A 12,899-nucleotide genomic window follows, 5' to 3' on the forward strand; every position below is an offset into this window, starting at 1 on the left:
ATTATTTTATTTCGAAGATCCCAGTAAAGAGACCTTGCTGAATCAAATGGCTTAGAATGTACTGTAGCCCCGGTTATAATACACAATGGTCGAACCAAAGCAATGTTTTTAATTTTATTTAATTGAAGGCTTAGATTAGCCTGTCCGTTCTGCCTACTATCTGTCTCTTATACACATCTACCTCTTTCGTGGAGGGAAAAATTATCTTAATTTATGAAATGTGAATGGGATAATTGATATATTTTTTCTTTTATGTACTCGTTGATTTTTGTGAAATTAAAAAAAAGTGAAAAAAAAAGAAGTATCATGCTAGAATGCAGCTACTGTCCATGTGCATCATTTGTAAAGTTCAAATATCGTACATAGTCAAATTGCTTTTATCAGTGTGAAAGATACCATAGTACCATTTATCTCTCTTCAACCAGGGCCAGATTCCATAAATTAATTTTATGTTATCTCCATGATTTAGCTTAAGACAGATTTATCAATCATACTTTACAGTAGCAAAGAGTATTTGCTTAAATGTAGTTAACTGTAATTTTAAAGATGATGTGTTGCTTAAAAGGTGAACATTTTCTTCTTATCTTGTTTGGGTATACTGGATTACATTGATAGGCCCACATCTGATTGCTAAAGGTTACATAAAAGCAATGGCCGGCATTGACCAATTATGGCACTGGTGAATGCGCAGAAAAAAAAAGGCATTGAACATTATGTAAAGCTAGACTTATTCATGTTATAAACTGCCAGCGTTGAGTATTCTCGATTGTCATATGGGTGGGGGGGGGAGGTGCCAACTATGACTATACTTGTCAAAAATAGGGTAACATTATAGCGTCTATTTCTTCACTGTTATATAGTGTAAAACCACAGACTTTATTACTGGTAGTTGTAAAGAATCCCCCTTCTTTAGAAATACCATTTTTAATAGTAAAAACCAACATTTGCAAAGAAGTTGTTGAAATTAACTCCAAACTTTTTAAAATTAAAATTTTTTTTTTAATGTACTGGTGTGCAATTTTCCTGTGACATTTGATGTCCATAAAATCTTCCTCACAACCATGGCAAGTCCAGGATTGGTGTAGACTGAATCTGCTCCTTTGATTTGAAAAATTAGAATCACCATTTAGAAATCTTTGCTGCGGCACAGACTTGCCCTCATTTTCAGTACTAAGATCAATAATGATTCAAGTCCTGAAGAAATCTGGCGAACAGCTGATTGAAAATTCATCTCTATTGATGATGAGTCCGAATTGATCTGCCTCAGGGAAATAAATAATTTAGTTCAATAAGATAATAAGGACGATAAAGTGAACAAAGATTTCGCTCTTTACTTTCATCATCACAAGTGTTGTCCTGCTACTGTAATTTTCAAGGTCTGCTATTGTTCGACAGTTAAGTTGATTTCGCTTTGTACCCCTTTGAATCCACAAGGACATCTATACACAACCGTTCAAGTTCTACTTTTCGCTGATTAGCATTATCCATCTTTGCAGTTTAAGGCTTTTGTTTATCAATTTTACTCTTTTTGTTTTGTTGTTTGTTTTTAACTCTTTTTAACTTCTTAACCTTGGCGCATAATGAATAATTGTCAAATACCCGGGATCAATTTAAGTACAGATTAAACAGTAGGTGAAGCCATGTTAGTTGTTACTTAATAAAGCATGATTAACACTTTTTAATGAACTTGAATAGTTGATTTCATGAGTTTTTACCAGCAGTCTGCAGTACTGTATGCTTGCTTCATCAGGTGTACAGTACCTGATAAGTTAACAGTAGGGACAGATCCAAGATTTGAAGCAAGGGGGTTCAAAATCGTCCCCAAAGAAAGAAAGAGGAGTCGGGGGCCCTCCCCCGGGAAAATCTTGATTTCTAGATGGCCGAAAATAAGCTTTCCCGACTTCTGAGTGTCTTTTAATGACTTTCAGTTTTTTCAAAATTTGTTCCCCTCTTCTAAAAGTTTATGTGATTTTATCTTTTACACGGTAGGTACAGTATGTTTATGTGTTTATACATAGAGAAAAAGAAAATAGACAATGTATTATTTTATTTCGAAGATCCCAGTAAAGAGACCTTGCTGAATCAAATGGCTTAGAATGTACTGTAGCCCCGGTTATAATACACAATGGTCGAACCAAAGCAATGTTTTTAATTTTATTTAATTGAAGGCTTAGATTAGCCTGTCCGTTCTGCCTACTATTATAGTCCTAGGTATTAGCATGCCTTTTATAGGCTGGAATCCATGCAGTACCGTACAGTGGCGGATCATGCATAAATTTGAAGTAGAAGAGGCCCGGGGTAGTTGGGGGCTGGGGTAAGAAAATTTCTGATTGTGGAACCTCCAGATAGTCGGAAATGACACTTTCAGACTTGAGTTTGGATATGAACGTAGGCGGCCTCCTTTGTATTTTTTAAGTTTATCTCAGAGGGGGGTTCATCTGAACCCATTGAACCCCTTCTGGATCCGTCACTGGTCGACAGCTTAGACTGCTGTTGAATACTTATCTAAGATCTATTTAAGTAGTTAGTCAACGCAGTTTCCACCCCTTTTCTTCTTCTGTTTTGAGTTTTGTGTTATTCACATTGTTTTGTAATGTGGAAATGAAAAGCAATTATCAACATTTTTGCAAGTGTAGAAATTTTATCTTTTTCCTTACCCCTCCCTACTCTCTGAAAGTGTACATGAAACAAAAAAAAAGAGACTTAGCAAACCCATTCTCCAAGTAATGTTTGTGCCCATGGTTGCATAGAAATGTCCTTTGTTGCATTTATAATAATTGGTTAAATAAATTGTATATTGCAGATAATTTTGAATCATTGCATGTGTGTAAATGTGTACAAAGTTGTCTACCCCAGCTCCTATCATTCTCTTTGTACACTTTTGAGCATGTTGACAATTAGGAATGGCCCCTAACAAACAAACCTGTTTTATTTTAACAATGGTTTGCCATCCCAAAAAGTACTGTCAACTAAATATTAATGTTAATGCTAACTGAGTAACATAAAAGAATGTAGCAGTATTGTATAATGTTATTACAGAGAACCTGTGAATAATTTTTCTCAAACTTTTACCTATCACTTTAAAGCGACCATCACTTAAATTGTCTGTAAACAGTGTGTGGTATTTCTTTTCTGATAGCTTTAGGTTTACGATTTTAATTCCTTCCTTCTATAGCGCCTTGAGCACCAACTGCAGTGCATTTGTGCGCTTTATAAATCTTATTATTATCATTACAACAATGTGTAGAATATGAATGTATTAAAGGTCATTTTTTTTTCATATGGTCACTGTTGCTTGGCAAGCCCTGAAAAATTTGATCAATAGTTCAGGAGCACTAACTAGGTTCCCCCATCAGCTGTTAACACAGGCCTTGGTGTGTTTATGTGTTCCTAAGGACTCAGGAATGTCAGAGTTTTATTGAAGTTAGTATTTCTGAAAGATTGATATCTCTGTACTTTACTTAATGGCAAAACTTTGAGCTACATGTTTATTATTGACATGCCTACATGCACGCTGATAGCTATTAGGTACAGGTGTTTCTCGCGGTCCCCCTTGTTCCTAAGTGCGATTAGTAGTAATTGTAAAATACCGGAGGTTTTTGTTGACGTAATTAGGACGCTTTACCTTTACCGACAGATACCGACTGCACGTAATTGAATAGAATACAGGTGGGTGTTTTACAGGTAATACTTAATAAAATATCGTTTGCGAGATTCTTCGTGTTTTAACGTATTTGAGCTCGGTCAGCTGAAAGGCAAGGTGATGACATGGGAAGTAATAACCAGTGATTGATGTATAGTGAAGGGATCTTTAGCAATTGCAGTTGTATTTTTACGAACCTTGATAAAAATTAGTTTTGTATTATATAGCACTCTTTTCTTCAATAGAAAATCGTGACTGCAGTTGTATTAAGAGGAGGCCCATCTGTCCCAGGACCCCCAAATATCTTTCAAAAATTATGGAGAGAAAATATGTGGGAGAAATAAAGAGAAAAAAATATATGTTCAAAATTTAAGTGTGAGAGTGCAATTTTCATCCATCTAGAGGTGCCGTAATCATAAATTTCTTATCTCGTCCCCTACTATGACGTGTCAGAGTTAGTGTAGAATTTCCGGATCCACAACTGGACTGGTAATGAAGGCATCTTCCATATGTATTTATTAAAATTGTCTCAAGGGACTAAGGTACTCTTAAATACTCTATAATCTATTACTTCCTTCCATATACTATACAGTAAGGAAAAAAAAAATTAAAGATTACAACTGAAGTAGAGATAAAGAAAACAGTAATTCATAGAACCTTAATAACAACCAATGAAATATAAATTACTTACAGTAAAAGCATGGTTTTCATTCTCAATAAGCTATTTTTTATCATGTTCTATTAAGTGACACCCAAGACCAATCACCTAGTCACAAAGTAGAGGTGAAGAAAATAGCTTACCTTCTGAACTCAAGGACATGTGTTGTCACTTCTCATTAATATACAGAGTGCTGAACTTGACCTTATTCTTTGATCTTGATATCTAACTTATGAATAATTCATCAAAATCTATTACCAGGGAAATGATATTAAAATGAGTTTCCATGGTGACATTGTGGTTCCTGATTAAATTTAGAGGCAGCATCCAAAAATTCCAAAGCATATCAATCAAGCTGTGTCCTCAATGAGACTCAGGTTGTCAAATTTTATGTGAAAAAAAATAGATATGCCCGTATTTGGGTGTAATATGACATCATCATGCTCGTATATGGATACATCACACACATTTGTCGCATAAAATTTGAAAGAATGAGCTAGAGCAAAGTTTAAATTTATGTCCACCTTTATTTCGTTTATTTCCTTCCAGATAAAATAAACGTAGGTGTGCTAAGGAGTTGTAGAGATTTGTTAAATTGTTTGACAAACTGTCTTCAACATCCTGGTTCTTATAAATTCAAAGTGCCTGTAACAATAACAAAGCATATTTCAAATTCTTCGTGGAACAGCGAAGCTGTATGCTTGATGTTTATTGCCTTCTTTCTTCCATTCCAAGAATCCGGGGTTCAAATCATGTATTTTGTAAGCCTCATAATGTTGAGACTAGATTAGTGGCATGCGGTCTGTCTAGGAAATGCCAAAGCTCACCCCCTCACCCCAGATCTTCAGGGTTCTTGGAATATTACTGTAATCAGCATTGTTTTTTCGCCAGGACCATACAGTAGGCCCTCTATCAAATAACAGCCTGCAAATCGGATTACCATTTGTTATTTGAGTATTTATACAGCACCTATTCTGTTAGGTTACAAAGCACTTTGTTGTCCCAGGTCATTTGGTCCACATGCTTAAGTGTTGCTGCCATATTGGCGCAGTAGCAGGCAAACCCCATTAGGTACCCATTGATTTGGGAAACCAAACCGTTCCCGCTGCACAAAACCTGCTTCCACCATTTATCATTGCAACCATTTACTGCTGCAACCACTTACCATTGCATCAGTGTTTTGGTAGGTTAACAATGCCTTATGAAAATGTTGTGAATCCTAACCATAGTTTAGAATTTTTTGTTTATTTCTATTTACAATTTATAGCAGATGGCATAAACTCATTGTTGTCAATTGTTGTGACGCCCCCTTTCAAAAAACAAGAAAAGCTTGCGCCCTTATAAGGTGCCCCTACAGGAAATTTGCTGAGCATGGGGGAAAAAAATCTATCAAGTAGGTAGGGCAAAATCACGTCATATCATCGTATCTTCCGAGCAAGAACCTTCTTAATCAACTCCCACTTAAACTTCATGCCTCCTTCACACCTTCCCCCCTCCCCCAAATGTCCATATGCCTGATGAGGTACAGTATGCCTCTGATATTTCTTAGGCCTAATTTTAGGTTTGTTCATTTGGCATGATATATTCATAGCACTTTTGTGTAATAATTAAAAGCTACTGAGCTTCAGATAAATAAACAGAAAATATTGGCTGACGTACTCGTCCGAATGTGAATGACGTAAAACCAAATTAGGTTAATGGAGAAATTCATCTGAGCAGACATAAGATTTAGGCTTCGTTAGTAAATATTATTATAAATATGTTTAATGAAGGTGGTGTAATTGTTATTAGTATCAGAAGGGGTAAATCCCTTTCTTATCTAGTTTCAGACTAATAAAGGTTGATGTTAAAATATCACAGTATTATTACACCATCAATCATTATCTAAACCGGATGCATAGGAATTGGTTAAAGCCCCATTCCCGACAAAATTTTACTAAAAAAAAAAAAATTTCAGAAAAAATGCATGGAAAGGTACCAAGGCCAAAATTTCAAGTATAAAAGGGCACCCAAGTCAAAATTTGATTTAGCCTCAGTACTAATTTCTCGCGAGTGCCTTAATTTGTCGTAGCCAGGCTAGGCAAGCTAGGCCTAGACTAGACCAAGCCAAGCTAGGCCTAGCCAAGCCATAGTTGTCAATGGTAATATGACTTTGTTTAGAGTATTAACTATTAATTGTCGATTCAATGTTGGAATATACTGCGGCGGTCAGCGATCGTACAAAACAGTCAAATTTCAAGAAGTTCGATATCTTTGTGTTGTTGCTCAGTCCGTCGTCATCGGAGAGGAAGTCACAACTCTAAACTGGCCGCGAAAGCTGCAATGACGTAAGATCGCCCAAAGTTAGCTACAAAGCCCGTATTCGACAGGTCGTTCTTCGTTAAACCACGCCCACCTGCGCAGCGGTAACATCCTACTCAACGAAGATGACCATTCGAATAGAAAACTTGTAAACAACGGTAACCGCAAAAACAACACACATGGAAATGTAGATAATGATGACACTATAGACAAAATATGGGTACACGTACCGTATATTGGTAGACACGGAGAAATTCTTCTCCGCAGAATGATGAGTAGAGTTAAAAAGAATCTAACAAAGGATGTGAAATTTATTACTTTATGGAAGACCAAGAAAATTTCTTACTTCACTAAAGATAAAAGACTAAAGATATTACTCCCAATAAGTATAGAAGTGCTGTAGTGTACCATTTTAAATGTCCTGGATGTAACCTTGATTACATTGGTAAAACTGATAGATGTCTTATTACCAGAATCCATGAACATGCTACTTTACATAACAGTGTAGTTCATAATCATGTTCAAACCTGTGATAATTTTAATTACATATTAAGACTCCATAATTTACCTAACACACTTGATGACGACTCTATGACAAACTTTAAATCTTTAATTTATTCTAATACTAAAATAATTGATAGTTCTTCTAATTGGTCCCACTTGTTATTTAAAGAAGCGCTTGCTATTCACCGGCATAAACCTTCACTTAATTGTGGTCTCAGAGCTTCTAGAGAATTAAAACTGTTTATTTAATTATGACTACACCCTTTACCACTGGACCAATCACATTTGCTGCTTATTATCACCTTACGACTCATTAATTGTATTTGTATATTGTAGCATTTTTGGTAATTACTCTGTAAACATTTTTTATTCCTGATGATGACTTAATAAAGTCGAAACGTTGAGTAAATATGGCCTCACTTTCTCTATTTGGAGTCACGTTCTTACTTAGATTTAATTTTATGTGTCAAACAATCTATATTAAGCATCGTGAGGGCACCGAGGTAAAGGCTTCGAAAGGGCAGGCAAGTAGTGGCCATCTTCGTGCTTCATTTTCAGGGGCACCAAGGCCAACTGGGAGGGCACCGTCAGCAATGGCCGCGGTGGCCGCGGTAAAATTCGAGGCCTGCTCTATTATAAACCATAACAAAATAATGGCATAAATTTTAGTTTTACGCTAAAGAAGAAAAAAAATGAGAAGTAGAGACTATAGGAGGTTACCATTTTCTCAACGACTTCTTCGTTACTACTGGTAGGCAAATTCAGAGGTTGTAGATCACATCCACTGGAATGCTCTCGCTGGCTTCTTTTTGTGTATACCTTTATACAGTTGAGCTTCCAAGGCAGACAGGGTAATGGTTTTGCGAATCTGCCGCATTCTTTGGTATTCTTTAACTCACCCACCAATTCCATGAACTACTGTATCTCGATAAAGATATTTTAATTCATCCCACAAAAAATAAAAGCATTAATTAATCAGATTTACTGAACTGTTTACATCACCAATATGATCGTGAGCAATAAATAAAGTGCACCCTCTCTAATTGGGAATTGTTTTTGTACCTCGCATCTCAAACACTGCGATCGATCGACTCGTCCTGAGATATGTTTGGTTTATAGTAAAAATCTCATTCAGAATAATTTTAAAATTATTTTAAAGTTTGAAATAATTCCAATAAAATATTATGTTTCAATAAGTGTCAATACTAGCAACAGAAAATATCATGTCAGCTGTGTTTATGTCTGATAACAGAACCTAAATCGAGGTAAATAGCAGTGTTAATAGGCTAATGCTTCCGGCGCCTATTATATTTCGATAGACCTATCGCAAAACATAAAAAAATTCATCCATGTGTATTTTTTGTGTGAGACACAAATTTGATTTATATTTTGCATTTTTTTCATGTTTAAGAAAAGTCCAAATCCAGTTCAACTAGCAATTTTGTATTATACTAGGGAGCTTTCGATTTGTGCGATGACGCGACGCTAGAACGGAATCACTCATGCGTGACTGTCCTACCTGGCGTCCTACATTCTCTGCATATGTAGATTTGGCCAAATTGCGTTCCAGAATCTACTCAACGAGTTACGACCACAACGTTCTCGAATGCGCACATGACTTTTAGTGGCGTCATTGCGTTCTATGTCCTTACCGTCGTCGTGCAATCGAAATCTCCCTATTTATAAATCTTTCTAACATATATAAAAATCAGATTTTTCTATAAAAAATAAAATTTTTGCTGGAAACGGGGCTAAACCTTTCTTCAGCTGCCTCTTCAATTTACTGACCATCCGGTTTCAATTGCATGGAGGTCATACTATATATGCTCTATACAAGTACACCAACACCTTTAGTTGTTTCTCTCTCAATTTAGAATTACATCACCCAGGCAACAGTGGCCTTGATTCCGGCACAGTTCACTTCTTATTTTTATGCACACGTTTTTTTTTTGTTTTTGTTTTGATAACATTTTATTATCTCCTCCATCTTTTTTCACTTATTTATTTGATGTGATTTATTTTATTTCATAATCATATGGATGGAAATACATAATGTACAATGGTGCCTGACTCAGGAGCTCTGAAAAATTGTTGTGTCTGGAAGGTCCAGGGGAAAACCCTGGTCAGTGGTGGACTGAAACAATTTTCGCCATTTTTGAGCTGTTCTTTAAGAGAATTAGCAATTTATGCATAAAGAATGTATTTTTGGTTTGACAAGCCATTGCCTACAAGTGTGCATGTATTGGCCTATCCGATGGGGCTTAAACCTCACCAAAGTGTCTAAAGATTACCACCTAATTTTACTCTAAAAAGGCACAGAACATTACATAAATTCAAAGTCTTAGTTTTGACATTGAAGAAGGGGATTATATTTGATTTGTTGTTATTTGCAAGGAATAGGCATGGTATATTTTTAATAGCCGTGTGAACACTTCGGAAAAATTGCTGTATTAATAGCCATCAAGGATCAACTTTTCCCTTGAACCTTGCGCTATATTTGTAATGAGCTATGCCAGTGTGGCTTTCGCGGAGCATGTGCGATACAGTTTACCATATGTAGGCCTACACCCTACTATGACGTTATGTCATGAGAGATTTAGTTGTACATTTGCACTGTATCAGATTAAAACCGGGTATAATCGTTGAGGACGTGACTTGTGAGTAGGATTTTTGTGAATCAGTACATTAGGTGTTACCTGGCTACCAAGAAAATGTATGGGGCGGTACCAACCAATACAAACATTGTTGGTAATATTTGCTTATGTCATCATTTTGGTCAACCGCACTGTCGGTGTAACAGAAACATTCACACATTAATGACATCCTCTGCGTCACCTAATGGGCAACTTAAAGGAAGTATAAAGAAACCACAATATTGACTGACAAAGGCTGTTGGAACTGTTGTTACTTGTGAACATTCAGATTGTCAATATAAATCTCTCCTGAATTCAATATTCCTTTGTTGTTATTGTAATGTAAAAAGTGTATAAAAATAGCATTACAAAGTGACTAACAAACATATAGGTAATACTGATGAACAATTTACAGTCCATTACACCATCACAATAATATTTATAATTCTAGAATCTCTGTTATTGGGACACTTTCAAGACCGACAGATGTGTTCTCTAAATAGCCTGAGTGTTCTTTAAACAGTGGTTGATTGTGTGTTAAAATATACAGTACTTTCATTGCTGAAAAATGTTTTTTAAAAGGGGTTGTCCTAAAGGAGTGGGTTTTACTGTATAAAAAGTGACTAGACTACATTTTAAAAACTTCCTTTGCGGAAATGTCCAATTCTTTTTTTAGTGTAACGTTCTGAGGCCAGAATTGTACAATTATGTATGTGGTTATATATACTAGATTTTAAAAATCCCACTGGACATTATCGTGGTATTTCTGGTTACAGTACCTTGTTATAACAGGCAAAAAGTAGGTTGATTCTTGTAAATTCAAATGGTTTTTTGTAACACTGAATTTCTGTAAAATTTTTGTTTTTATGGCTCTCATAACTATCCGACTTTATTGGACATTAGTAGACTGTAAAGATAATTTACATCCAATTGATTACTGACTGCGCTCAATAGAGTCCCTTAGAATAGAATAAAAGCGTTCTGACATTTACCTATTTATCTCTCCTATCAGGATTGGTCAGAAGTACCAGCCAATGGGATGTACTGTCTGCAATGCAAACATTGGCCCAGCTCAGATGAAGAACGTCTTGAAATAAATCTGTTTCCCTGGCAACGTGCTTCATCAATCAATTTCATAACTAGCCGAGGGGATGCTGCCTCAGACCACCTAGTTTGTAGAACTGTTAAAGGAAGTGGTAATGAGATGAAGACCATTAGTGACTCCTCATTGCTCTTAAATACACCTGTAGCACCAGAAGCAGGTGAGGCAAATACCTGGGTGAACGTAATAGATTCAGAATTATCACCTGTCACTCAGGAGAACACTTACCTAAATGGCGGCGTTTCCATCACCATTAGTGATGTAGGTCTTCGGTGTTGTATCCCACATCTAAATAAAGACTTGCCGACCAATGAACATTTAAAGAAACTTGATTTCTTTAAAGAATCCAAAATTCTCTACGCGTCAACCTCTCCAAGCCAATTTGCTGAACCGCCCCAAGCGTCAGACACATCCATCCCGATTGCAGGGAAGAAATCTAGAAAGAAATGTAAACAAAAAAATTCAAATGATGTACCTGCTCAACAAATTTTACGATTTTTAGATGACCTTCTTCAGTCGGATCCAGACACTAAGGAAGTTGTCATGAGGTTTATTCATCTATTTGGGGAAGCTGTGCGTAAACGAGTGTACAACGTCCCACGAGAAGAAAATGCGCAAGACAACGAACAATCCAAAGACACCAAATCCATCCAATCATCTAAGCATTTAAAAGAGCAAAAGAGGGCAGGAGAAAGAATGTTTGAAAAAGATAATGGTGAAGGTGAGAGTGATGAACAGAAAAAAACCAATGCAACTAAGGTTAATAATATACCATATAAGGATGTTCTACAAGATGCAAATCCAACTAATGAGGTTACTGAGGCCACAGAGCACTTACTGTCAGGGTTAAAGTTCAAACAACATCCTGATTCTTTGAGAAAGGCTAATGTTGCTGTTTTATTTTCTGGAGGAATTGACTCGATGATCATTGCGGCTATGGCAGATAGGTATAAAATATTATTCACACTTATTTTTCCAATTTATATCATTCATTTATTCATAACACTATTAGCCAATGTATCTGACAACTACACCATAATACATTGCATTTGTTTATTATTCGGGTAGGTTTTGCGCTGATTAAGTCTTCAAAAATAATAATAATTATTTTTGCTTTATGATCATGATCGGTTTTGGAGTACTATGCTGTTTTTCCTTTCTTTTCTTCTGTCACTTTTTTCTTGTCTGTTCAATTTTTTTTTTTTTTGAGGTGGGGGTGTGCCCTATCCCTTGTGACCTCCTTGGTTTTCCCTTGTTCCCTCACTAAATGACTGTTTTTGCAGAGTTCGACTGTGTCAAACAAAAGTGCACATTCAACTTTTGCTGAGTGTGCAGACTGTAGAATGTACTGGAAATACTGACTAGCGGGTTTAGCCAGGCGAGAATTTGCATAATAATGAACTGGATAACCAGGAAACGTGTTTCAAAACATTGCTCGCGAAACGTAAGCTCGCCCACAGCGTACGTAATTGAATGATGATTGGTCATTTCGTCACCCGAAGTCAATGCAGGACCCCCACAACGATTAAAGTCCGGCTTAGAAAAGTTAAACACGGTGGCGCGCCAGGCCTTGTTACTATAGGAACACAGCCCGGCTTGAGATAAGCCACCTAGTTCAGATTGGCAGGTGGATAAACCCGGTGAGTTGAGTCAGGTTTTTTCCACCTAGTCTGAATTAGGCCTAAGTAAACCATGCTGAAATAAATAACTAACGCGGAGGAACCAACCCTATTGCACCGTTAACCTAATGCTGTTTAAATAAATTACACTGCGTGACTGATTCTTCGCAGTCATGTGCCGCTGTCGCATGTAAATATGGCCTTATTTTTGTGGATGGATCACAGATTAAATGTACACGGCATCTACACAAACACATCAGCATCGCACACCATTGCGCGGCACCGACGTGTGTCGTTTTCTTTAGTCTTGACCCTCAAAGACTAATAGAATGGATGTATTTTTTTTTTTATCTTATTTAAATTTAGTGAGTTGTGTGGTTCTTTTTATTGAGAAAAACGAATTTTATGAAATATAAAATATAAAGCCTTGTCAAGACTA

At 36.4% G+C, this 12,899-nt stretch overlaps 1 protein-coding gene across 1 annotated transcript in view; it reads left to right on the forward strand.

The window, feature by feature from the left end:
- LOC117102333 (asparagine synthetase domain-containing protein 1-like) overlaps positions 1-11,801 on the forward strand; it is a gene marked incomplete at its 3' end in the record, with an annotated part of 32,171 nt that extends 20,370 nt beyond the window's left edge. Inside the window, exon 6 of the mRNA XM_033242600.1 lies at positions 10,752-11,801. Coding sequence (XP_033098491.1) covers positions 10,752-11,801 — 1,050 coding nt within the window. The remainder of the gene's footprint in view (positions 1-10,751) is intronic.
- Positions 11,802-12,899: the final 1,098 nt, after the last annotated feature.

This window comes from Anneissia japonica, unplaced genomic scaffold (assembly GCF_011630105.1).
Source record: "Anneissia japonica isolate Jap-2015-1 unplaced genomic scaffold, ASM1163010v1 scaffold1147_len264814_cov175, whole genome shotgun sequence".
Taxonomy (NCBI): domain Eukaryota; kingdom Metazoa; phylum Echinodermata; class Crinoidea; order Comatulida; family Comatulidae; genus Anneissia; species Anneissia japonica.